This window comes from Callospermophilus lateralis, chromosome 7 (genome assembly GCF_048772815.1).
Source record: "Callospermophilus lateralis isolate mCalLat2 chromosome 7, mCalLat2.hap1, whole genome shotgun sequence".
NCBI lineage: Eukaryota > Metazoa > Chordata > Mammalia > Rodentia > Sciuridae > Callospermophilus > Callospermophilus lateralis.
In genome coordinates this window covers 28,325,551-28,352,609 of record NC_135311.1, presented here as the reverse complement: position 1 = coordinate 28,352,609, position 27,059 = coordinate 28,325,551, and the positions used below count along the sequence as shown (strand labels likewise).

At 49.6% G+C, this 27,059-nt stretch overlaps 2 protein-coding genes across 3 annotated transcripts; both read left to right on the top strand.

Annotated features, from left to right (window-relative positions):
• The first annotated feature begins 1,171 nt into the window (after positions 1-1,171).
• Positions 1,172-15,125, top strand: Sypl2 (synaptophysin like 2). The gene is made up of 6 exons (XM_076863102.1): positions 1,172-1,466; positions 1,635-1,709; positions 8,858-8,982; positions 9,855-10,056; positions 11,198-11,389; positions 12,662-15,125. The coding sequence occupies exons 1-6, from the start codon at positions 1,413-1,415 to the stop codon at positions 12,812-12,814; spliced, it is 801 nt and encodes a 266-aa protein (XP_076719217.1). The 5' UTR covers positions 1,172-1,412; the 3' UTR covers positions 12,815-15,125.
• Positions 15,126-16,867: 1,742 nt separating this feature from the next.
• On the top strand, positions 16,868-25,869 carry Atxn7l2 (ataxin 7 like 2). 2 transcript variants are annotated; one of them, XM_076861620.1, is made up of 11 exons: positions 16,868-17,028; positions 18,919-18,984; positions 19,473-19,577; positions 19,955-20,165; positions 20,413-20,699; positions 21,226-21,308; positions 21,641-21,894; positions 22,719-22,917; positions 23,055-23,176; positions 23,642-24,437; positions 25,410-25,869. In XM_076861620.1, the coding sequence occupies exons 1-11, from the start codon at positions 16,902-16,904 to the stop codon at positions 25,422-25,424; spliced, it is 2,265 nt and encodes a 754-aa protein (XP_076717735.1). In that variant the 5' UTR covers positions 16,868-16,901; the 3' UTR covers positions 25,425-25,869. The 2 variants fall into 2 exon arrangements, with proteins under 2 accessions (XP_076717735.1, XP_076717734.1); XM_076861619.1 differs by lacking the exon at positions 25,410-25,869 and having other exon boundaries at positions 23,642-24,684.
• The last annotated feature ends 1,190 nt before the right edge of the window (positions 25,870-27,059 follow it).

Genomic DNA, 27,059 nt, shown 5'->3' with positions numbered 1-27,059 from the left:
CTAGTCCATAGAACAGGAATATAAGACAACAGAAAAATTTATTAAGAACTGAACTGGGAGCTAAGCTGTTTGATTTTTATCCTAGATTTTCATTGAAATCCACAGGAGAAGTTTCCTTCAACCCCAGATGGTCCCATCCCAGCCTGAGCTGCCTGCTTCTCCCACTCATTCCCAACTTTGGGAAGGCACTTAATTCAATGGGGGAATTAATTGCACAAATGATAGCCAAGTGTTTGTCCAAAAAGCATTCATTCTGAAGTGATGGAGGTGGGCGTGGGGGGGGGGGGTCTTCCAAGAATGGATACATATTTACAAGTCAGCTAAGAAGAGCAGGCAGGTTCTATTCTCTGGCCACCGCCCACTGACCCGCTCAGCGTCCTTAGACAAACCACTCAACCTTTTACTACTTACACTTACGCTCCCGTTAATCGCTCCCGTTAATCGAATGTGTAATTTTCACAACTGCTCACGCGGGGCTCCTGTTGAACACTTTCAGAAAATAAGACCTATTTTTAAATCAATCAAAATTCAACTCTCTTAACTTTTCAACAAAACTTCAATCTTTGCTCCGATTTCAAAGACTTTCTTTTCACTCTCAGGTAGATAGCATTGGCTATTTTAAAGAACATTTGGTTCATATTTTTTTTAAAGATTAATAATTTTTAAATCACTAAAATACAAATGCTTTTTGTTGGTAAAAATAATAAAACAATGCTAACTTAGAATATAAAGTGGGCAGTTTAAATTCTAGTGCTTTTTTTCCTTCTGTACTGACTCCGTAAAAATTTTGGAAGCAAGAGGCATGTTAATAATAAGCACTAAAAATGCCTAGTGAAAAATCCTTCAAGTTCTAGATATTAAGGTTTGGAAGAGGAGGAAAAACCAGGGCAGAGCAATTCCGAATCCAGGAAAAAAAAAACCCGGAAAGATAAACTAGGAGCCGGCGCGTCCCAGCGCGCTCCAGATTTTCGCCGTGGTGCTGCTCGGGACCGTGGTGTTTCGATGGGGTCCGGGCCCTGAAGGCTTCTGGCAAAGAGCCTGAGCCCTTTCGAGGCCCAACTGTCCACAGAGGCCACAGGTCCCTTTAAGGAGTTTGGCCACGGAGAGAGGGGATCAAAGGGGGCGGGGAGCAGGATTCGGGAGCGCACGCCACGTGACTCCCCTGCCAAGTTCGCCTGCGAGTTTGACAGAAGTTTGAATCCGACTCGGGGGCTTTCTGCATCGGCGGGGCAGAGCAGCGGCCACAGGCTAGACCCGCGCGAGCAGCAGCGCCCTCGCTACCCACCCCGCCAGCCTGGATCCCGGCCCGCCGACGGCCGCGAGTGAGCAGCCCCCAACTCCACCGCTGTCCCCGCAGCCTCCCTGCGAAGGAGCCGAGCCCCCGCGCTGCGCTCCAGTCCTGCTGAGCCAGCATGTCGTCGGCGGAGAGCCCCAGCCGCACAGCGGACAAGTCGCCGCGCCAGCAGGTACTTCCCGAGCGCCCTTGGGCTCTGCCACCGATCCCCTCCACCTAACTGTCGGCCCTGACTCTGATTCCACCCTCTGCCCCTGTGTAGTAGTAGTAGGAGGAGAGGGACTAGTGTCTTCTCTAGTCTCCCCACCGCCTTGACAGCTAGCTGGCTCTGTCTCCGCAGGTGGACCGCCTGCTGGTGGGGCTGCGCTGGCGACGGCTGGAGGAGCCACTGGGCTTCATCAAAGTTCTCCAGTGGGTGAGTCTCTGCCCCAGCCCCGAGCTATTTCGGGAGCTTGGACTGTGACGACGACCTGAAGCAATGTGGCTCTTGTGGGGGCTGGGGAGGTGAAGCAGCCAGGCCACTGCGGAAGGGTGGGGGGCGGTGACAGGTGGGCGGGGGAGGGGCGGGCTGGGGATGCTTGTCCAGCACTCAGTGGTAGGAGGGTGAGGAGCCAGGCATGCGGAGTCCCGGATTCGGTCCTTCTATGTGCAAGGAACCTTTGCCCAAGGCGCTCACATTTCACTCGGGCGACAGGACTCGGGTGTAACCTTTCCAGAACTCTGATCCTGCACATACCACTCCTCGGTGGCGGGCGGGAGGAGGAGGAGGACAAGGGGGATGAGATCCGTTCTTCACCACCAGAGAAGCTTCAGAGGGCAAAGGAGGGAAGGAGAGGCGCTATGGAAACCTGCCCCAAACCCACCAGGACCTAGAAGATCCTTGGAGTGGACTCAAGGACAGGCTCCCAGCTCGGGATTTCCTGTTGAGGTCACTAGAGGAATCTGGGATTTTGTAATAGAGTGAGGAAGTGAATGAATGAATGAATGGAACTCACCAGCCCTGAGAATAAACAAAAGAACAAAATTATGACAGAATAAAAATGACGATATAACCAAAATGTAGTATTACAATAAAAACACAGATCTGGGAAGCTGGAAATCTGGATTTCGGGCCTGGATCTGTGTTTCCAGCTGCACAACCTTGGGCAAGTCACTTCTCTGGACTTCAGTTCCCAACATTGGTCAAATGTGGGTCTGACCATCCTCAGGGTCCTCTTAAGCTTTAAATTGTTTGGTGTGCTAAAATGTAACCCTAGATTAGATTTACCCTATGACCTTGAAAAACTCATTTGTCCAGGTCCTCAATTTCCCATGGTTTGATCTAGTGGAAATACCACCTCATTTCTTCACTGGTACTTATGCTCTTTGTTCTTCCCAGTGCCCCAGGCCTCCTGGATTTAAGTTAGGAATGTGGAGAGATGCAGACACTTTTTCAAATCATAAAGACTTGTTGGGGGGAGGGCATTTAGGGCACTACTGCAGAAGAGGTTTTAAGTTAAACAATCCACACACCAAATGGTGTAAGAATAACTTAATTAATACACTTTCAGCACAGCATTCAGCTAGGGAATAAGTTACCATTAATACTCAGGAGGATTGTGTTCTAAAGGGCTTTAAACTCTCTGGAGACAGGAATTAGCACTGTGTCACTAACGAGAATCGTCAAATCTGAAATTCAGAGGCAATAGTGTATTTGGGATTATCTCTGGATATCTGAGACTCCTAATTAGGGCTATAGGCCAGCCTGGAGAGTTCCCAAATATAGTCTCTGGGACTTCGTGGGAACTTCCCACTTTCCTTACTGCCTCAAGTACAGTGGGACCAACTGCTGATTGAGTTCTTCGACCTCCTGCCACTTCCTTGCTCTGACCCACCACTTGAATACCAGAGGGGCCCATATAAGAATATTCATGCTCTGAGTGACTAGCATCCAGAAGTCATCCAGAAGTCAGAGAGCCAGGAGCAGAACCTGACTGAAATGTAAGAGTACAATTTTATCATAAAACTTGACAAAATGGATCTAATGGAAACTTGCAGACTATCAAGGGATGAAGGAATAATGAAGTTATTGGATTATGGACTTGCCTTTCCTGGGGGGGATTCTGAAAAGCAACCTTCTTCACTCCTGTCCCTACACCCCACCGTACCTACCACATTTCTTCTTTTTTAAAAAATTTTCTTTTGTAGTTATAGATGGACAGAATGCCTTGTTTTATTTGTTTATTTTTACGTGTGCTAAGGATCAAACCCAGTGCCTCACACATGCCAGGCAATTGCCCTGATACTGAGTTACAGCCTCAGCCCCCCACCACATTTCTTCTATAAAGGCTGGACACAGCAATTCCTAGGGAAATAATCCAGTGTTCTCCTAGGGTCAGTGCTGATGCCTACCAAGTAATACCTGTTTGATGTTTATGATCTTCAACTTAAAAAAAAAAAAAAACCCTTCAACTACAAAACAGAGATACCTTTCTCTCACATTGCTAAACCCAAGGGTCCTGGGTAGGGAACAAAATCTAAACTAGTCTTCATTCACAGTGTAGAATCATAAGGAGACATGATTTGGTTTTAATGCTATCCTGGGTAGCATAAATTCAGGACACAAGTTTCACTTGCTTTGCATTTTTGCAGATGAGCTCACATGAAAGTTCACAGGAACCAGCACAGAAACAACAGTGAAAATGTCATTTTTTTTCACCCTTTTTTCTTTTTTTGCTTGGTGGGATAAAGTACTCCTGACTAGAGGAAGAAAAAATAAAACACAAATCTTGCCATTATGGTAATGGTAATTGAAAACTTTTATAGTCATTATTATCAAAAAGCAAAGGTTTTACTGGAATTCTTGAGAGGAAAAAGTGATGTAATTCTTTTATGAGTCAGGAGCTTATGTTAGAATGTCTTTAAAATTCAGAAATTATTCTCACCTCAATTCTAATTCTAAGAATCTCACTAAATCTACCTGAGCATAGACCAGTTATTGGAGAAGTAGGTTTTTTGTTTTTAAGGCAGACTTTAAGGTCAATTGGGCTTTGGCTTAAATTTGGTATCCTGTGCTTTGTAGTCCTAGGAATTTGGATGAAATTTTTATGGGTCTTAATGTAAATGAGACCTGTCTTATAGGCTCATTGGGAGGATTACAAAAGACAATTTCTGTGATGCTTAGTGAACCTAGTGAGCCGGGCACTCCAGGAGATATTTTATTCCCGAACCTCCCCCTTTCCCTATTTTCTCCCCTGTGCAGACTGCCCAACTAGTCTTGTCCTTTAGTGAGATTATTCAAATATCATTGCCAAATCCTCAGTTTGATGGCAAGGTACAAAAGATCTCTAAATGACTCAGTCATTATTCTCATTTGCTTATAAATAAGTTATATTACTTTTAACTGAGAGTGTCCTCCTAATGAAAATTTCACCTTTGGGATGCCAAAGTAATTTACTTGACTCTGAGGTGTCTGTAATGGAGTTATTTCAGTCACTGTGGAGGATTTGAAAGGACATCATCAGAGTTCATCAAACCAATCGGACGATTATGGAGGAGGATTTGGGGGAAAGAACTTGCCTTCTATGCTCTGCACTGATGATGTTGGTGTTCTCTGGACTGTTGGTTTTCTCTGACTAGCAAGGAAGTCCAAAGTACAACCTCATCCTTTAACTGGGAAGGTTGGCTGGATGCAGTGGTGCACACCTGCAATCCCAGTGACTTGGGAGCCTGAGGCAGGAGGATCACAAGTTCAAGGTCAGTTGGGCAACTCAGGGGGACCCTGTATGAAAATAAAAAATAAAAAAGGGCTGGGAATAGCTTGATGTTAGAGCACCTCTGGATCCAATCCACAGTACAAAAACAAAACAAAAAAAAACCCACACCTGGGAAAAGTTATTCCAACGTCTTTATAAAAGAGACACGGAGGCAGGAGGAGCAATGCAAGTCCAAGAGAATGAAAATTGGTTGGTACCAGAATCCAGAATTCCAGAAATCCCCCTGCTCAGAGCCTCCATTTTTGGCTGCTGTTCTTTGTGATCAGGTTACTCTCAGAGCCTTGTGCATGGTGACAGGGTTGTTTCAGTTGTCACCCTCTTCTTCCTTGGGCTTAGTTTCCTGAACAGTTAAGGAAGGAAGCAAATCTGAGACAGAAAGATGGAGTACTAGGAGCCATGGGCTGGGTGAGGGTGTTTTTCCATGCTTCTGCAGCCCGGGGTACAAGTCTCCTCTCTCCTTGTAATCCCCACCACACACAGTAAAGATCTCTCCTTTAGCCTCCTTTCCTTTTTCTTTTTTCCTTCCTTCCTTCCTTCCTTCCTTCCTTCCTTCCTTCCTTCCTTCCTTCCTTCCTTTCCCTCTCTCCTTCCTTCCCTCCCTCCCTCCCTCCTTCCTTCCTTCCTTGATACTAGGGATTTAACCTAAGGGTACTTTACCACTGAGAGACATCCTCAGCCCTTTTAATTTTTTATTTTGAGATAGGGTCTCACTAAATTCTCAGTCTCCCTTTGATTACAGTCACTGGGATTACACGCAGGTACCACTGCACCTGGCTTCTACCTTAGCTTTAATAACTATGGTGCTGGGTTTTGCTTGTTTTAACATGACATTCCCTTCTTAACATGAATTATTGATAATAGAAGCCAGGTCTTACTCATTTTTGTATCTCGAGCACCTGACACAAGGTAGATAGATGCTCAATAAGTGTTGGATGAATAAATGAATGACATAGGAAGACCACTGGAAAGGGAATCAGGAGATGTAAATTCATAACCTGGCTCTTACATCAGCTAATGTGACTAAGAGAAAATCGTCTTATTTTGGGAGGCTTCAGTTTCCATCTTTGTGAAATGATACTGTTGAACTTAATAATCTCTGAGACCCTTTTTGTTCTGCTGCTCTATGATCTATGATCATTCTTCTCAGATTTTCCCATCATTCGTTCACATAGCACACTGTATCTGCCACCATCTGACTGTGTGTTCATAGTTAGACGTGTTCTTAGGGCTAGGTATATAGCTCTACAGCTAGCATGCACAAGCCCTGAGTTAGGTCCCTAGCACTAACAAACAAATATTCTGGTAAGTAAAAAAGCCATCATGGAAGATGTTTAGATTCCTAAGTTTCAAAGAATCAGAAAAGCAAAGCATTAACAGTAAAGTTCTTATGGGTATATTTTGCCCTTTGAAGAATCAGAGAGCAAGATTTAGAAATTTCAGAACCTTGAGGTTATTGTCTTGACATAGGAGAATTTTCAATGATGATGGAAAAGTTCTATAATCTGTGCTGATGACTGCAGTACCTGCTAGCCGAATGTGCCTACTGAGCCCTTGAAATATGGCTGGCATGATCAAACAACTGAATGTAAAATTTAGTTTTATGTTAATTAATTTAAATAGCCTTGGCTAGTGGCTACCATTGTGGGTAGGTTCTAGAGCATGAGCTCCAATGAGGACAGATTCATTTTTTTTTCTCTTCTGTTCACTAGTAGTATCTAGAACAGAGCCTGCCTGGTACAAAATAGATGCTTGAGAAATGTCATCTTCTTGTCAGTGCCTGTCAAGAGAGGGCTCGTGAAGAGAAGGCTCCATAACTGACCACTCACTCTCTCAAGTTAGGAATACCTGCACACTTTCTATGAGGAGCCATTCACTGACTAACTGCCAATGGGTAAAATTATATCCAACTGTGCTGCCCTTCCTAGAATATGACACCCTAATTGTGTCCATTTCTGGGCACCAGAAGCTAAGAGAAATAAAGAAACTTCCTCGGGGAATCAGAAAGCCACAGAGCCCACAAAGATGAGAGAATTCCTCTGAGGAAGAGCTAGGGAGTTTTATTGTTATGCCTGGGAGGCAACTTTGAGTATGTGAAGGGTAAGGATGCAGAGGGTTCCAGTGACTTCTCTCCAGTTCTGTCAGGGAGGTGAGCAAGCAGGGCTCTACTGCAGCCTGCATAGTTTAATTCAGGGGTGGGGGGTTATATAGGCACTGCAGAGATATTACACTTATCTTCTTTCCTGGTTATCTTTACCAATGGAGATAATTCTCATTTGTCTAGAGCAAGTCTCCTGAAAACAGAGGTGAATGTTATGACCTTAAGAGAGAAGTCAGTGGCTCCAGCATGGAGTTCTGCTGGGCCAGGCCATGCAAGGCGGGGTAGTGGCACCCGACACCACCCAGGGGCAGAGCACAGCTGTTGGCAAATCCAGCCAAGAGCACACTGATAGCATTACCCTCTGAGGGTGAGAGAATTTCAGAGCTGGGAAAAGCCTCTAGATTACCTCCAAATGCCTCATTTTACAGATGAAGAAACTGTGACTCAGACAGTGGAGTCACCTGGCTAATTAGCAACAGAGCTACAACTAGAACCCAGATTTTCAGAAACCTAGTTCAGGTCACTTTTTATTTCACAACGTCAATAGGCATTAGCAAAATAATGTGCAATTCTACTCTGAATGGAGGACTGGCGTGTAGATTAGTTGTTTTCTAGGTCCTTTAATGACCAAGACATTGAGTCATAGAGAAACGTACAGAAAATGAATAATTCACAGAATAACTTCACTGCTTAATAAGAAAGATGACATTGTGAACAAATCAAAGATAGGGGCACAGGGAAACTGGGACTGAGCAACTGATGTGGGAGAATAAGAGACTCCACCTCCTTTTCTAATCAAAGGGTATTTCCTGGAAAGAAATGTGAGAATCCCAGAATGAGACAATTTCATTTTGCTCAATACAAGAGGTAGTCAAATGTGATGAAAGGTAGAGAAGAAAACAGTTCAAGTGGTCTGGAACGCCTCTGCTTTTTAACACTGAGAAATGGCAGCATCAACAGGTTACAAAGAGAAACTCCAGTGGGAAAATAGCAGAGGCTGATAAGGCAAGTGGAGGGTACTTTTCTTTGGTCTCTAGCCAGGACAGTCAGCACTGGCCCAGCCAGCACTGTCGCTGGAAGGAAAGGTGCTTTCGGGGAAGAGGAGTTAGGATGGTAGTTCCATGGAAAAGCTTGGTAGAAGTTGTCCCCTCCAGCTACACGGTGTCTCCTCTGGGGCAGGAAACCGCTGGAAGTTAGCAACAAGGTAAGGGGAAAATTCTTTGACTGGCTAAAGGAGAAATGAAAAGCACTTCAGGCATGCCTGATCTGCGTTGGTGCAGAGGAATCCATTTCACAGGGTGCCTATCCCTTGGGAGAAAAATTAAGAGAAAACTTTTGAGAGGAAGTTTCCAATAGCTGGAATTACAGAGGTTCTGGTGTTACTTCTCATCTTGAAGAGGCTGCCCCTGGTCCCCAGTGTCATGCCCAATGAGGAGACCTGGAGAGGATCCATTTCCTCTCTTCATCTCCCTCTGAGACACCACTCAAAGTCTAATTTAATTCATTTGCTATTTGGTCCACTACCCTGTATGATGAATATTACACCCTGAACTGAAAAACCATGATAGCCATGAATCCCTGCCCAGGAGGAACAAGATTAAAGGGAATCTCACTCCCTGGCCCCTCAGTCTCTGCTGGAGACAGAGGGTGGTTCTTCACCTTGGCCACATGAGGCTTTCTGATTCTTAAAGGGGCTTCACTCTCTCTCAGCTCTTTGCTATTTTCGCCTTCGGGTCCTGCGGCTCCTACAGCGGGGAGACAGGAGCAACAGTTCGCTGCAACAACGAAGCCAAGGACGTGAGCTCCATCATTGTTTTGTTCGGTTATCCCTTCAGGTGAGCAGAAACGGGTTATGACCCAGCACAGACTCTCTCATGAGATCAGCAGGACCTGCTTTGTCTCTTCCTCCTCCAGAAATCTAAAGACCACTTGTTGTGTGCCAATCCAGATTCCAACAGAATTATAAGATTTAGGTCCGTTCCACCCTTCGGTGATCTCAGACAAACTGACCAGAGGAAAACATAAGGGAAACACAAATAGATCATGGTTATTATGTTCCAGTTCTTTCTGGTACCCACAGAAAACAAGGAGGCATATCTTATCCAGGAGGTAGAGAAGAGTATTCTTTCCTGGATTATTTGAGAGCTTAGAGAAGGGGCGAATGAGTGTTCAGAGGAGAATGGAGACAGGGCTCACCTTTTTTAGAAATGTCTAGTTTTTGGCACCCAACTTAGATTGTCTCCTGTATATAAAATGTTGTGTTTTTCTCTTTGTTTTGTCCAAGATACTCAAATTAGGAAGCCTAAGTAAGGCCTGAGAATGGGTGATTCAAACCTGAGCTTGGTTACTGTGACCCTGTATTTTCCCAGGAGCAGAAAGCAGCTGATTTGCCTAGTGGTTTGGCTACCAGAAATAGATGGATTATATATTGTGGTTGTGACCTTAAAGGCCCTGACTTCTTGGAACCACATGTTCACCATATCTGGGCAGGTGGATGAGTGTAGGATGGCAGTCCAGGGGGAGGTAGGACTTGAATGAAACTGTAGGGAAGCTCCTGCTTTGACTGCAAGTTTCCCTCCAGAAGTACTGTTCCACACCTTTCTTCACTCTGTAATAGTCCCAGGGTGAGAACTAGCCCAGGACCCTTCCTGGAGCATGGAGAAAGCTGGTTACCTGAGCTCAAGATGGCCTCTCCTACCATCTGCAGGTTGCACCGGGTCCAGTATGAGATGCCTCTCTGTGATGATGAATCCACCTCCAAGACCATGCACCTCATGGGGGACTTCTCTGCCCCTGCTGAGTTCTTTGTGACCCTTGGCATCTTTTCCTTCTTCTATACCATGGCTGCCCTAGTTCTCTACCTGCGCTTCCACAACCTCTATACGGAGAACAAGCGCTTCCCGTTGGTGGTGAGTGAGAATGGGCCAGAGGGATGGAGGCAAGGGATGGACAAACATAGTAGCTTCTCTGGGCCCAAGACCTAAATGTGGAACCTCTGCTTCTACCAACCTCCCATAGCTTCCTTCCACTGACAGAAAGCACAAAAGCAGTATAAATAAGCAGACTTTGGAGTTAGGCTGGTTGGGTTCAAATCCCAGCACAGTCTCTTCATGGCTTCAGTCACTGTGTGGCCTTAGATAAATTACTCAGCCTCTCAAAATCTCAGTTTCCTCATCTATAAATGGGGATGAAGTAATACCTGCTTTTTAGTGTTTTTTTTTTCTGGGGGTGGGGGAATAAGAAAGTATGAAAATATCTGGTACATAATTAACCACTATAAGTGTTAGCTGTCTTAGTATTAATTATTCCCTTTACTTTCTCCTTATTCCAGTTATGAAGATAGAAGCCATACCTTAGAGAGCCCCATTTCCCAAATCTGCCTCTGCCACTACTTCTAGATGAGTAAGGGTGATCAAAGGAAAAGTTGGGGATAAAGAATAGGGAGTTTAGGGTTGGGGTTGTGGCTCAGCAGTAAAGCGCTTGCCTAGCGCATGCAAAGCCCTGGGTTCCATCCTCAGCAGCACATAAAAATAAATGAATAAAAACAAAGGTACTGTGTCCAACTACAACCAAAAAAATAAATATTAAAAAATAGGGAGTTTAGATAACTTGGGTTTTGGGGTGAGGCTGACCAGCCTCAGCACCTTGTTGCCTGACTTTAGTTCTGAAGATGTAGATAGGGCAGCCTGAGAGGCATGACTACTTTGGTGGCAGTGTACAGATTTCTTTCTCTTTTTTTTTAATATTTTTTTTTAGTTGTAGGTGGACACAATATCTTTATTTTTATTTATTTATTTTTATGTGGTGCTGAGGATCAAACCCAGGGCCTTGTGTATGCAAGGCAAGTGCTCTACCCTAGCCACAACCCTAGCCCACAGATTTCTTAGGACCATCTGGACTCCCTGGGGCTATCTATAGGCGTCAGGTAGGACAGGAAGAGACAGATATCCCAAGACCCCAGGATTCTAGAGTATCATGTCAAGAGGGAAAAAACACTAGGGAATCATGGGGACTTTCTGAGTGTATTCCCCAACTCTGTGCTTCCTCCAGGACTTCTGTGTGACCGTCTCCTTCACCTTCTTCTGGCTGGTAGCTGCTGCTGCCTGGGGCAAGGGCCTGACTGATGTCAAAGGTGCCACACGACCATCCAGCCTGACTGCAGCCATGTCTGTGTGCCATGGAGAGGAAGCAGTGTGCAGTGCTGGGGCCACACCCTCCATGGGACTGGCCAACATCTCCGTGGTGAGACCTGTGGCCACTGATGGGGCCTAGGGGAAGCAGCACTATCCCAGCTGCCCAGGCCTGTCCCAGCTGGCAGGTTCTGAGAGGAACAGAGAGGGGTCCCCAGGGCTGATGTCCCCTGCACCTACAGTTAGTGCCTACCTGCACCTGATGCTGATCCTGGGAAGGCATGTTGGGATGGGGGAACCAAGAGCCACTCCCATTCCCCACCTCCAGGCATGTCCTCATGACTACCTCCCATCCCTCCTGCCTGTTTCATGCTGTGTATGGGTGCACATGTGAACATATGAAGAGGGAGCTTAGGGCTGTGGCTGGCTCAGAGCTTTTAAGGAGACCCAGAGTGAGAAAGGGCTCTTCGTTGCTTGGACCCCCACACAGAAAAGGGATTCGAGGACAGGGGTGCATTCAGCCAGTAGGCATGCATTTGGTTATCTAGTTGCTAAAACATTGAAATATGCTCACATCAGCTGGAAAGTGCCTGATCCATCACCTTAGCTATCTCAGACCCTCTCTAAAAATGCCTCTGACCTCATCAAGGCCCATAATTGAAATGTTTCATGACTGGCACATCAGGGAGCTTCTGGAACACACTGGAACTCCACTCACAGGTCCCCCCTCCAGCATTTTATTGCAAAAAATTTCACATATACATTAAACTTGAAGGAATTTTATGGTGAACACCCAAATGCTCACCCCCTAGGCTCTACCATTAACATTGTATTAGACTTGCTTTATTATTTACCTATCCACCTTCTCTTATCAATCAATTTTTAATGCATTTCAAAGTCAATTGCAAACATCAGTACACCTTCTCCTAAATACTTCCTGCTGTTAGGTTTTTAAAACATTTTAAACAAATATTGAATATAGCCCTGGCTGAGTCCCTGGTCCTAGGGAAGAAGCACCTTGGACAGCTCCAGTCAAACTCACCCAACAGAAGGTATTCCAAGCAGGCCCCTGGTATTGCTGTGGGAAGCCCTGCTGGCCCTTGACTACTGGATCCTTGCTATGCTTTGCATGATAACCTTTGCATGATAATCTTTAGCAGCAAGATTGGGCTAGTGACCAAGATACATCTTGGGTGCATGCTGTGGACAGAGTTAGACACTTTTGCCAGGAAATCCCTTAATGGGAGATGGCACTGAATCCTACTTCTTGCTTAGTCTTTCTAGTCCTCTGAGCTTCTTACACCAACACAGGAACTTCCCACTCCCTGTTCTCATACTATCCCTCCCCTACTATTCTCACATACTCCCCTGATGTCCTTTGCAGCTCTTCGGCTTTATCAACTTCTTCCTGTGGGCCGGGAACTGTTGGTTTGTGTTCAAGGAGACCCCGTGGCACGGGCAGGGCCAGGGCCAGGACCAGGGCCAGGGCCCCAGCCAGGAGAGTGCAGCTGAGCAGGGAGCAGTGGAGAAGCAGTAAACAGTCCCCGCCTGGCTACTCCTGAACTGGACAGCACCTCTTCAACACCAACAGCTCCCAGGACTTCCCTCTTCCTCCTCCAACTCCCTTCCCCCATCATTCTGGGCTTTGAGCTTTGGGACTACAGATGGGCAGACATCAGCTATTGGAAACCTGGGCAGCCCACCCCATGGCTTCCTATCCCTCCTCTTGCTGGAGCCCCAGATGGCAGGAGCTCAGTGCTTCTTGTGTACTGACTGATCTCCAGCCTTCCCAGAGTCCAGTGTGCTTCCCACTCTTCTCTGGCTTCTCTTTGCCCACAGAGCCCACCATGTGTGAACCAGGGAGGCACAGTAGCCTAAAAAACGGCTCTTAGAGGGTCTAAATGAAGCCTGAACTCAATGGGAGCAGATAAATGGCAACTGAGTTGCAACTTGAGGAAAAAACTTGCCAGGAAACTTGGGACAGAAATAGTTTCTTTTATCCCCTTGGTCCTCGGACCCCCAGGGTGGGGCACTTTCCACCAGCACTCTAAACTATACTTACCTTAGAAAATTTTACCTTCCTTCCTGTCCTTCTTGGGCTTGGTCTCATCTCACACTTGGGACACAAGATGAAGGGCTTAGGAGCATCTCCATTTCAGGCCAACCACCCGGTTCACCTCCCTTCCCTTGCCTCTTGGGTCTGAGGCATTCGAGATCCTTTTTGAAGTCTGTCCAGGCCTTCCTTTCATTCCTGTGGGGCCAGATAGGGGCTCTGGAAGGGCCAGAAGGACATCATGAGGCTGAGTTGCCCCAGAGCCCCAGGACATGGATGGATGGGCCCATTTTCCCCTTACTCTTTGCTTGTTTCCCCCTGGTTCCTTATATAGTCCTTCTCTCATACTTCCCCCTTCTCATCTTTACAAAAGGATGTGCCCTCTCCGTTGTCTTCCCATCCTCCCCTGCTTCCTCATTTTGCCAGGGTCTATCCCCTCCCCAGTCCAGGGCAGCCTGATGCTATTGGTGCTTCTTCACTTTGGGACCCAGTTCCATATTTGTTTTTGGTGTGCTCCTTTTCCTGACACCTCCTCAGTCCCTCTCTAGACTCCAAGGCCAGAGAATGCTAACTGGGCAAGGGCCATCTACTTCTTACCTACTCAGAACACTTCAATCTGCCCCAGTCATCGGACTGCTCAGGGAAGGATGAAGAGAGAAGAATTCAACCATTTTCCAATCCAGTGCCAACTGGCCCACTTAGCATCCCAAAGGTGAATGTGTCCTGTGCCAATCTGTCCTCAGGACTGAGTTAACCCCCTCCAACCTCCTCACCTTCCTCAATGCCACCCATAGTAACATGTTCATTATTGGAGTACCTGGGAGTCAGCACCTTTGTCTTAGGGCCAATTATTTCCTCTTTGGGTCAGAGTTTTCCCACTCGATGGGGAAAGTTTGAGATTTGTATCCCTCAAAGCTCCAGAGTCCTTCAGCAATTTGTTTTCATTTTTTAGATGTTGGGAAGGGGTTTGAGGAGGGAGGAAAGAAGATGGGGATGAGAATGTTTCTAAATATGAAACTCTCTGCCCTGAGTTGTACCCATAGTTACTCCAGGACAAGGGGAGACAGTTTCGCCTACATGGCCAGAGACACAGAGAATAAAGGGGTGACCTTCATTTTTCTTCAGGCTGGCCCCTGTGGGGGTCTGTGAGCAGCTTCTACTACTTCTATTATTTGGATTGTGTCCATATTTATAATTTATTTGAAATGTGATGGATAAAGTACTCTCATTTGGGGACTGAAGGAAGCAATGCCCTTCAGTTGGGTAAAGGGGTGGGTATTCACTTCTGCAGAGGAATCCCAGAATTCTCCCTGCAGCAGAGAAGGCTCTTCCTTCTCCTAAAAAGGCTGGTTTTTCTTAGCCAGAAGAGACTATGGCCTCTCTCTCTCTCCATGGCCACCCTAAAAGGCCAGTTCACTTCATTACCTCCAGAGGGCTGCCTGGGCCAAGTGCCAAGGACAGGGTTGTCCTTATAGGAGTCATATGCCCTCCAACCAGGGCTGGTATCACTGCTTTGCCTATTGGGGCCTGAGGTAGCAGAAGGTGTCTGGTTTCTCCAGATACTGCAGGAGGCCAAAAGGCAGGGCACTTGCCCTTTGCCCTGGTAGAATCTGGCCCTGCCAGAATGCTCACCTTGAACCTTTCGTGAATATGAGTTCCCTTCAACATTGTGGTCATAGGTCTCCTACTTCTGGGATTGCAGGTCAGGGGTGGGGGGAGAATGTTGCATGTTGTTTTCTGGTGCTTGTTATTACACATTTGAATAAACAGTGCTGCAAGCATTTGCCATGAAGGAGCCAAGACTGGAGCCCTTCTGGGAATTTTTCCCCCCTCTTCCTCTCCCTTGCTTTAAGTTCTTGGACAGATATCAACATTTCTACCAAGATAACATTCCACTCCCCTCCACTCTACACCCCAAGCAATAGAGTCTGCTGGATGAACAGTTGTTCCTGGGAGGCCCTAGTCTGGTGACACTGCCTCTTCTGGTGGCACCCAATTAGTCCAAAGCAACTGACTCGTTAGCAAATCTGGAGCAAACTCAAAAGGCAAGAGATAGTGACTTCCACAATGCTGTTTCCATTTGCTTTCCTACCATCTGTGACCCAAACAAGCTTCCTGTCATGAGTTGAGGGCCATATGCTTTCCTCTTTACTATAAGGTTCTTGCTGAACAAACTTGCACCTCTACCCACCCCCCAGACAGTTGCATTCTACATTAACATTCCCTAGAAAAATGCACTTGAGCATGATTTTACATTCAATTTCACCAGGTTACTGGGCGCCCTAGGCATCATCCATGGATGTCTGGTTAAGACCCTCAAATATTATTTTTGAAGTACTTAAACCTTCCCTGGATGAAAGTCTGAGGTTCTGAATTCATAGACTTTGACTTATTTGCTCTCACACCTGGTTTCCTCTTAGCTAAAGGGATATAGGGTAAAGTGTGAGGGGTGGAGGAGGAAAAAAGAGGATTAGTATTTCTTTTCTAATGAGATGGAAGACTTTTGTCTCTTGTGTGAGGATGGGAATAAAATGTTAACAGCTGCGGAGAAGAAAGAGGTGGATGATTAAGGTACTTTCCAGGCCTTAGCAAGGAAAATGACAAATCTGATGAGAAATCTTCCTATGCGAAGGCTTCAGTAGCAGCCCTTGTAGCAGAGAAAATATTCATTAGAAAAAGAAGCCAAAATGATGGATGGAGTCAGGGTCCAGCCAGGGTTTGGGAAGAGGCGGTGCAGGGTATCGATCGCAGTTCTCAGGAGGAGAGAGACGGATCAGCAAAGATGCTGCAAAACCCAGCAGCCTCGGGGCCACTCTAGTTCCGGGGCTGGCTCTGGCTCGGAGATAGCCTTCTGTCATCCTGACAGGTGATCTTGATCAGCTCAGCCAGGTCTTCCCAAACCCAGACAACCGTACTCCAATCATCTGCCCTGCATTAGGGCAACGGGGGTTTCCCACAGAGGAGAAACTACACAGGGGCCGAGGCCCTCCCCCACACCAACCCCGGTGTCCTTCAACACATCCTACAGACTCCCTCCCCTTGCCCTTCTGATTCACAGCGCCCACCTCCCTGCACCTACCCTATTCGATCTACTGGGGAGCGGAGTCGCTTCGTGGCCGCCAGCCCGGGAAGGGGCGCCAGCCAGCTGGCGGATGCACAGCTTAGAGGGGCTTCTTTGGCAGAGAGAGGTCTGGGGCTGGGTGTGTGTGTAGTGAGCTTGGGAGAGTGACTCGTGGTACAGAGAATGTGTGCACAAGATTTAGGAGAGGGGATCCTGGGGCTTTGGTCTTTTCTATTCCGCCTGCAAACGTGCCTTTCGGAAGGGCTCTTGCGGCAAACTCTGTAGGAAACAGCACCCGCGCCGGAACTACATTTCCCAGAAGGCTATGCGGGAAGGAGTAGGAGGAGGAGGAGTAGAAGGAGGAGGAGGAGGGGGCAGGCGACCTGAGTTGTGCTTGCGCAGAGAGTGAACTGGAAAGGTAGGGGGAGAGGGGAGGCGTGCCCGCGGCAGGGCAGGGGGGAGGGGGCCGCGCGGCGGCGGCGCCGGGGCGGGCGCGCGTCCGCGGCGGTGATGGCGGTGCGTGAACGCGCGGCGGCAGCAATGGCCGCTCTGGAGCGGCGGGTGCCGAGTCTCGATGACTTCGCGGGACAGAGTTGGAGCTCGTGGGTGGAGCGGGCCGACCTGCCTGCGGCTGATGGTGAGTACAGCCACCCTAGAGTCCGGGGACCCCATCACCATCTCCCCTCCCCCCCTCCGGGCCCCCGCCAGCAGAGGGGAGCCGCCGACTGGAGCCGCCGTCCGGCTCCCCGGCCCCCCAAACAAAGGACCCGCCGGGTCCTAGTGCCCGCCCGCTCTGTTACCTTCGCGCCTCCGGGTCCTAGCGCCGGCTCACCGCTCTCAACCCACCATGCCCACCTCTGTCTCTGCCGGTGCCACCACCTGCCTCCACATTTACTTGCCTTTATCTTTCTTCTTGTCTGCTGGCCTCCAGCTCCCGCCCCTCGTGCACCTGCTCCAGCTGTCTCCATCCGCAACAGTCCTCTCCACGTGTTTCCCACGCACCCCACTTCTGTGCCCCCCTCCCCAAGCTCTTGTTCTTTTGCCTTTTGCCCCACATTTTCTGCTCCTTTTTGGCGTTTTCCTGACGGCTGCGGTGCTTCTGGACCCCCGCCCCCTCCGCATAGTTCCTCCATCCATCCTTCTATCTATCCTCCCTCACACCCTCCCTCTTTCAGTCCATCCATCCATCCATGCCTTCAGTCCTCTGTCCTTTCCTGGGTCTCTTGCCCTACCTCTTGACTCTTTCCTACGTTCTGTAGGCTCTTGAGTGTCTTTGGTGAGTGGGCCTACAACCCCTTCTTCTGATCTTTGTCTCCTGGGCCCCAGGGAGCACCTGGCCTCGTGGCCTTTGGAGGTGACAGCAGGCATCACACCCCTGAAGAAGTTTGCAAGTGAGAAGGGGTGGAGGAGAAAACCTCATGGAGCGGTCTCTAATGACACTTGTTCTCCACTGAGACATCTGACTCCCAGTCCTATTGGGTCCATCATTCCCCACACTTGGATTTAACTGATTAAAAAGAGTGGGAGCTGCCCCTTGTCTCTTGAATGCCTAACTCCACAACCCCTTATGTGTAGACATTATATAAGATTTCCAACATTCTTCTCATCTAAGAAAGGGGCAAATCTGTTAGTAGGTAACAGAAAGCAGATCTAAGTGGGAGCACAGGCCACCCTGGAACTGGCCCATGCTGGGTGGGCAAAGATGGGGCCATTGTCAGGGTCTGGGTGCATTGAGAACCGGAAATGGAGTCAGATGGGTTTGGTGACTCAGAATTGATTTTTTTTTTTTTCCAAGGGACAGGGAGGGGGTGTAGAAGAGGGAGGGGGGAGGAGAAAGGGAGGGGGATGAGGGAAAAGATGCTTTGCAGCTAAGATGTTTTTGTCATTAACCCAGAAACTGAGGTACAAGGGCAGCCCTGAGCAAAGTCCCTCTAAGAAGGGGAGGGGCTTGGTAACTGACCAAGGAGACTTTGAAGATGCCAAAAGGGTCAAAGGCAGCAGTTTCCCTGGTCTGTGACCGTTCTATCAGGGCAGGACCTCAGAAACTGGGTATAACATTGACAATGCTGTTCTAACTCAGGTGGAGCAAACTTGAGTTTATGGTGATGGTTACCAGGGAGAGTATCTGGATGTCCAGGAGTAACAGAAGCCCTGTGAGAAATCTCATGGAGGGACTCAGATCTCCAGGGAAAAAATTAGGATCATTTCCATTTTAAGTGGAGAATTGAACCTCAGAAAAGAGATATTTACCCATATTCATCCAACTAGTCAGCGGTGGAACCCTGATCCATGCCTTTGGAGTAAAGGGTCCATGATACAGGTGGCTGGATTCTTCTTAGCTTATTTCAGAGACAGCAGGTGAAGGAAAAATGGGAACTTGAGCAGGATCTACCAAAAGGTTCTCCTAGTGATTTTGAGTATCAAGAACTCTTTAGGGAGATGGGCTTCTCAGTGCTGGGCTGCAGGCTAGGGTAGGAGATGGGGATCTGGGAAGGGGGTGGACTTCTGAGCTGTGTTTTTCCTCCAGGGGCTGAACTGGAGGAAAGTAGCAAAAACATGAAGAAATTGGATGCTATGACCCTCATTAAAGAAGGTAGGACTTGGGCTAGGGATGTGGCTCAAGCGGTAGCACACTCGTCTAGCATGTGTGTGGCCTGGGTTCGATCCTCAGCACCACATACAAAGATGTTGTGTCTGCTGAAAACAAAAAAAATAAATAAATAAATATTAAAATTAAAAAAAAAATAAAGAAGGTAGGACTTAACACACATTAGGGCTGGAACTCAGGGCAGACAGGACCGCCCTCCCCTCTGCCACCACACTCACTTGAAGCACCAAGTTTGGGATCCTCATTGCTAGATCTGAGTTGGCCAATTTCCCTGGCTCCTGTGACCTGTCGTTGGAGATACTAGCTATAGGTGATTGGCGCCCATATACTTTGGGATTGATTAGAATGAAACCTAGAACTGGGAGCATCAATTGGGAGGTGAAGTGCCTTCAAAGTGGTGGGGTGGGAATGCTCTCTGATCTTACAGGGAATGGAGTCCCCAGCCCCAGTGACAAGGGCTTCTGTCATTGCAGACATGTCTATCTTCGGGCACTGCCCTGCCCATGATGACTTCTATTTGGTTGTGTGTAACCACTGCAGCCAGGTGGTGAAGCCTCAAGCTTTCCAGAAGCACTGCGGTGAGAGGAGCCCCAGGGAGGAACTAAGGGGAAGGTGGAACAGGGAACTTTTAGTACAGGGAGGTCATATGGGGTAGTAGAGGGCAGTTCTAGGGATAGGAAGGGCCTGGAGGTAGATTCAGAGCATTGCGGGGTGGGGGGTAGGGTTTATTGTTCAAACAAACTGCTGGCATCCAGTGGACTTAAGAAGTTCAGGAAGCTGGGTCTAAAATACTGAGTTTTGATGGCTCGAAGTAAAAAGGGAAGGAGGCAAATTCACAGTCTAAGTTATGGAAACTCAGATTCTCTGATTTGAGTCTACGGGGAGGTTAGGAGGCTGGGGAAGGAGGCAGTTTATACCACTTACCTTGATTACTCTCTCCACCTCCTGGTGACAGAAAGAAGACATGGGCCCCTCAGCAAGCTTTATACCCGGGCCCCACCCCCACCTCCAGCCCCTGCCAGCTCTCAGAAATGCCATGTAGTGAATGGGCAGGGCCCAGCTTGTAGGGCCCCAGGTTCCACCAAAACCTCCTCCAGGGAGAAGGGCCAGGGGTCCCGGAGCCGCGGCCATCAGCCTCCTGAGAAGACCCAGAAGGACAACCTCTGGTAAGAAGAGGTTGGAGACTCCCCAAGACCAACCCTGCCCCAGGGAGGGGTTGACACCAGTGGAGGCAGCTAACCCCATCTGCAGCTCCTTCCCATGTGTTCCAGGCAATGTGGGCTTCCCTTTTCCCATGTTAAACGTACCTCCTGGAGCCCACCCAAGTTTCAGGGCCAGGAAGGAGATGGCTCTGGGCTAGGGTCCAGGCCCAGCCTCCCCACCCCCCAGCCCATACCCTCTCTCCACGTGTAGCCTTTTCGTGCCTGTGGTGAATCTGGAGAAGATGTCCAGTCTCCCGAAGCCTGATGGACATGGAATCAGGGTGGCCCCACCCTCTGCTTTCCTCGGCCAGCCAGGCAGCCTCCCTAAGGACTCCCCCGGAAAAGCCCCTATGGCTCTCCCTTCTAAAGAACCTCCTGGCAGAGAGAGCATCGAGATAATCCCTGGTGAGGGTTCCAGTCACCGGGCCGAAGGCAGCCCCCCAGAGAAGGAGGCTGGTGGGGCCAGGCTGCCCCCCAAAACTCACCGCAAGATGGCTCGTGAGTAGTTGCGGTCCTATGGGGCTCCTTTGGGCTGCTTTGACCCTGGGCCAGATGGGTTGGAAGTCAGGAAGGACCGGGCCTGACCAACACAGCTTACAGAGTACAGGAGCCCTGTTACCTCTTGACCTCCTTGTTCCAAGGAAAGCTTCTCTAGCCCAGGTCTCCTAATCTAGGACACTTGTCTATGTCCAAGCAGGTGAAGTTACTCTCCTCCCCTTTGGCAGTTGACTGTTACCTCCTTTCTTACATCTAGATTCCTGTGGCTGCTTTTTCTTCTTGATATGTGCTGCCCTGCTGTGGGCTTGAAATGCCTGGGCTAGGGCTGGGGACAGGGATGGTCACACACCCTGCAGAGATCTGGATACCCTGAAGAGTTTCCTGCAAGGGGAGCCTCAGACCTGAGGGCTGGAAGCTCTTCCACCTTAGAGCCAGTTCTTCCCAGGTCCCTGGAGGAAGAGGCCAGGTTCTCCCATGGGTTTCTAAGAAATGGCCTTTATGCTCACTGGAACCACTTTCCCCACAGGGAAGGAGTGTGACCTCAATAGGCAGTGTGGGGTCATAAATCCAGAGACCAAAAAGATCTGTACACGCCTGTTGACCTGCAAGGTAACCCTGATTTCTACTGCATGGAGAGGGAGCCTAACACAGACACAGGACCTGGGCTAGGAAAGGAATTTAGATGTTATCCAGGGATGAGGCTGGGAAGGGAAGAGGAGGCCACCCCAGTGTTGCAGATGGGAGCAGCAGGCAGGGAGTAGCTTCCAGGTTCTCCCACCCCAAAACAGGATTTGGGCTCCATGGGGGAGTAAAACAAAGATACACAAATATATCCCAAACACACTCAAACCCCCCCTCTGCTTGCCCAGGCCAGAGCACCCAGCTACCCCTCACCTCTCAGCTCACACCCCTTCCCCACTCTCCACCCTGCTGTATTTTAGATCCACTCGGTACACCAGCGCCGGGAGGTCCAGGGCCGGGCCAAGGACTTTGATGTGCTAGTGGCAGAGCTGAAGGCCAACTCCCGCAAAGGAGAGTCTCCTAAGGAGAAGAGCCCAGGGCGCAAGGAGCCAGTGCTTGAGCGCCCCTCCCAGGAATCTTCGTCCTCAGTCCAGGCTGTGGCAGCTGTGGCTGCTGCCAGCAGCACCTTCTCTGCTCGCACCAAGCAGACCTACCCATACTGTGCACTGCCCAGGTATGTCCAGGATCCAGCGCCCATCTCACTTGGGGATACTTGGCCCCTAAGGCACCAGGGACCCCTGAAGACAGGTGCAGGAAGTGTCTGTCCTGCAAGATGTGCTCACTCCACCCTGAATGTGGGGGGATACCTAGGCCCCTGGCAGTGGTGTGGAAGCAGGTGATTTCCCGGTTCCTGCCCAGGCTACCACAATACCCTAGCCTCTCTGTGGTGTGCCAGTATCCAATACCAGGATATGAACATTTTCCCAGCTACTTCCAATAGGCCAAGACTTTCACTAGGGAGCTGAAAGGGTTAGGGTCCTGGGTAAGGCAGTCCTACCATGTATTCATTCACTGGCCCCTTCGTGTGCAGAGGCTGCGCTGGATCCCGGGGAGAGCCTGCCTTGCCGAAGGAGACACACACGCCTCTTTGCCTGTAACATGAGGGGCAGACACGAAACACAGGCTCAGCTCCCAGACAGGCTCACAGGAATATGTGATGCAAGAAGGGGGTTGAGAGAGTTGACTGGGCTGACCAGAGCTGGGTGCAGTTAAGCTCCGAAGATTTTCTGAAGGAAGTGAATCGGGAGCAGATTTTTCCCCTGAGGAGGCAGGGCCTGGGAACTGAAGGGGCTGGGAAGAGAATCCCTTGGGAGCTGTGGCCCTGGGCTCTTGTCTCTTACTCTGTGAGCTCTCTCATGCCCTCCTGTCCTATCCTCCTTCTTCTGGTTGCCCAGCAGGGTGTCTGCCCTGGCTTTTTGAGCTTGGCGGGTTCAGGGACTCCCCCACCCTGACCCCACACCAGTCACATTGCCCTCACATCCCCTTTGGCCCTTCCAGGTCCCGGGCCTCCTCTGAAAGTGAGTTGGATGATGAAGGCCCCTGTGGTGGTGATGGGGACCCAGGCCTGTTCCCCTTCCCCCTGCCCCGGGGTGGGGCCCAGGCCTCCAGCGAGGAGAGTGAGGAGGAGGGGACATCTGAGGACCTCCACCTCTCCCCTGACTGCCATTATGCAACCCGGCCCCCGCGGCCACAGGCGGTAAGGACCTGGGGCAGGGCCTGGGGTGGGGGTGGCCAGCCTTTCTGGCCCACAGTATGGGGAGAGGTCAGATCTTTTGTGCAGATGCCCTCCCTGTTTCTCAGGCCCCACTAACCACGACCTTTTTCTACCTCTAGTTCTGTACCTTTGGGAGCCGGCTAGTGAGCCCAGGATGCTATGTGTTTAGCCGCCGGCTGGACCGGTTCTGCTCAGCACTCAGCTCCATGCTGGAACGGCACCTCAGCTCACACATGTGGAAGTGAGTTTCTTGGGCCTGGAATGCCCCTTCCCAGGCCTTGGTGAACAAGACTTCAGAAACCCAGATCTTTCACACATGCTCTTTGGTGTGCCTTGGCTGTTTGCCAGGGTGGGGGATTTTGGCAGCCTGGAGCAGGGCATGAATGGGTGGGTGGTCTGGGGTTGAATCTAGACCCTTAGCCATCACTGGCAGTACCTTTGGGGTAACTTGGGATAGGGGATGCTCAAGTAGAGTCTTAAAATGCAGTTGTTTATGAGTCTGCACACTAGTTCACATATTTTATATAGTTTGAGTATATATTTCCCTGAGCCTTCTTCCTAACCCTCAATTCCAGTGTCTCCCAGCAGATGGCAGCAACTCTGGGGCTCTGCTGGCCATTTCTAGGCGGGGCAGAGAAACTGGTATGTGTTGGGGAGGCCCTCTTATTTGCTTGGCAGTCACAGTGGGACTCTCTTTTTACTGCAGGAAGATCCCACCGGCGGTTGAACCTCCATCCCACCTTGTCACCTCCCCCTTATCTGCTCCCCTGAGCCCATCTTCCATGGGCAGCTGCCCCCGACTTCCAGGCCCACCCCCCAGACCCGCCTGCCCAGTCTCCACACCCCCCACCAAGGACAGCCTTGTCCCCAGCTACACTGCAGGCTCCCCCAGTGTGGCAGCCGCTTGCAGCCAGGCAGAGTGCATGGGCGGCAGCCAGGCCATCACCTCACCACTGCCTGCCAACACGCCATCCCCGTCCTTCAGCAAGCTGCCGCCTTCCAAGGCTAGCAAGTCATCCAAAGGCAAGGATGGGGCAGAGGTGGAGGCCCCTTCGCGAAAGCGGAAGTTGTCCCCTGGTCCCACCACTTTCAAACGGACATGTATCCTGGAGCCCACTGGAAAAGGCAAACCCTCTGGCTGCCGGGGTCTCTCGGCCAAGACTAAAACAGCCCTGGGCATGGGACTTAATGGGACTGTGGGGCCAAGAGTGAAGCGTGCAGGACCCCTGGACTGTCGGAGTTCCCCTCATCCACTCCCCACACCAGTCAAGGCTTCTCAGCTGGAGAACCGGGGAGCAGCTGGACACCCAGCCAAGGCCCTGCCAACCAACTGCCTCTCTGAGGAAGAGGTAGCCAAGAAGCGGAAAAACCTGGCCACTTACTGCCGGCCAGTGAAGGCCAAGCACTGTCAGGCTGGTGCCCCTTCTGAAGGGACCTGCTCTGTGCGCCGCAAGAAGCCAGGCCCGGCCCTGGCCTTTGAGGAGAAGTGCTCTACACTGAAGGTACCAGCCCACCTTCCTGGAGAGTGTGGCACAGAGGGGTCAGAAAGGCTGAGGTGGGGAACACAGTGGGTACCTAACATGGAGAAAGTGCCAGGTAGATGGCTATGCAGGGAAGGGAAGAAAGGGGAAGAGTTCCTAAGCCATCTACTTTAGACAGAGGTAGGTTATCCCTTTGCAAGCAACCCTCACTTTGGCCAAATGGTTCCCCTATCCATAGTCTTCTCCCTTATTCTCAAGACATGCTGAGCACCCCTGCCCTAGGTTTTGCTGTAATCAAAGGGCTACTTCTTTCTGAATTGGCTGTGGCTCCCATTCCAGAGCCTAGTAGTACTTCTGTTCCCTGAAGGAAAGGGAGTTTGGGTCCCCCCCGAGCTGTGGCTCAACATGCTGAGCAGCCAGGTGGGAGGGCTGGTGTCTTGTTCTTTGGTTCTTCCTTTAGGCATTGTGGCATTGAAGGGCAAGTTCATAACTCACGGTCCACATAAGCATGAGCGCCCACCTTGTACATGTGCCCACCCCCAGGTTCTATAATGATAGGCAGGTTCTCCAGGGTTTCTAGTAAAGCTGCAGCTAGGTTTCTTTGTCTTTTCTGATAACAGCTCTGGAATCGCCTGTTGGTCTGTTCATGGGATGTCTTCCAGGAGGGTCTCATGGGAGGTGGGACAGAGAAATGTTCTCCCTATTTAGGCATGAGCCAGATGCATACTGACTTCCCTGACACCCACAGGAAAGCATATTTGACAGCTGTTGTGGTCCTAACTCTGTGTGTGTGTGTGCGCATGTGTGTGCTCTCCAGCCTCAATTCCAGGCCACCCCTTTTGAACTGGCATTCACCTAGCTCTTGCTCTGTTTGACTTACCAAGCCAGCAGAAGGAAATCAAGAGTTAGCCCTTTGGTTTACCCAGTTCACTGGGTAGGACAACTGGTAGGCCCCCACCCTGATCCTGTCTCTTGCCTCTTGTCTTCCTACAGTCAAAAGCCCATTAACAAGAAAGTGCCTGCCCACTGCAATGGAGCCGCCAGCACCTCCTCCCTTCCAGATCCGGGCCCCAGGCTGCTGCCGCTTTTTATAACTTTATATTATTTTTTTTTAAGAAAAAAAAAAACTCTTTAAAATACCTCAAGACTGACTCCCTGTTCTGTTGCTGCTAAGAAAATATAAAAACAGAAACATAGAAAAGGAAGAAAAACAATGTAGCAAAATGAGTATCTTTACTGTCCCCAACCATACCCTAGGAGGTTGAGATGATAGGCAACCAGACTCCAGCTCCCAGTATTTGCCTGGAAATAGGTGTATTTTACACACACACACACACACACACACACACACACACTCTCTTCTGGAGTTTGTATCACAGGAGAGTCTTTTTTTCAGATAGGATGATGGGCATGTGTCTCTTAGTGAGCAGGCTCCCCTGAATCTCTGGTCCCACTGGGAAGGAAAACTGGAGGGTGGGGAGAGCCATTCCTCTGGCTGTATCTTGGGTTTCTGCCCTGAGTCTGTGGGAGTTGGGTTGTGGTGCTTTTCTGGACTTTCAGCAGCTGTAGGTCTCCATCCCTCTCCAAATAAGTGCCTCAATTTCTCAGCTATCCCTTCCCTTTCCCACTTACTACCAGCAGCCTCTTTTCCTTTTTGTTTCCTTCCTTCCTTTCTTTCATACTGGGGATTGAACCCAAGGCCTCGTGCGTGCTAGGCAAGTGCTCTACCCCAGAGCTACATCCCAGCTCTTTTTATTTTTTACTTTTGAGATAGGATCCTGCTAAGTTGCTGAGACTGACCTCAAAGTCACAATCCTCCCGCCTTGGCCTCCTGAGTAGATGGGATTAAAGGTGTGTGCCACTGTGTCTGACAGCAACCTCATTTTCTCAACCACTTAAGCTTGACCTGAGTTAGGAACTGCTCTCAGGATGTCCTTGATTTATACTGGACAGCTTGTTTTTGTCTCTTCCTGGCCTGTGGGTGTTCCCTTAAGGACTTAGTAGAGCCTCTCCAGGTACGCCCTCCTTGGGTTGGACCACATCTTTTTTGGAGATGGGAGGGGGAAAGGGAGATCACTTGCAGAACTTGGGGTGTGGGAGGCTTGGTTGCTGAGGATCACCTTGCTCCTCAGGGCTGAGCAGGTGTTGTGGGGGTGGCAAGGACTGGGAGTGCCCTAGTTCTTCCCAGTATCTCTGGGGACAGCTACTGTGCAGATGGGGGATGAGACTTGCATCTCCTGCCTTTGCTCTTCAAACCTAAATTCACAACATACAGGCACTATTTTTTGTCCTTGTCCTTTCCTTTTATTCTTCCTTGCTTTTAGGCACGGGGGGGGGGGGGGAATCTTGTTCCCTTAACAAACCAGAAGAGAAAATAGTAGGAGAGTGAACAGCGAGGGCAATCCAGTACTTCTGGAAAGCTGCTCACAACACCACTTTCACACTCTTGGGTCACCATACCAAGTGGTTTCACTGAAATCAGCTGCCACATAAGTAATTTCCATAGACGACTTGAGATACAGGCCCTTGTAGACACAGCTACAAAGAAGCTGGGCTGCAAGCTGTCCTGTGAGGGGTCTCAGGGGAGCAGAACCTCTGGGCAGACGCGCTTCTCCCCCAGCCCCCAGAGGGCGCTGTGGGCGT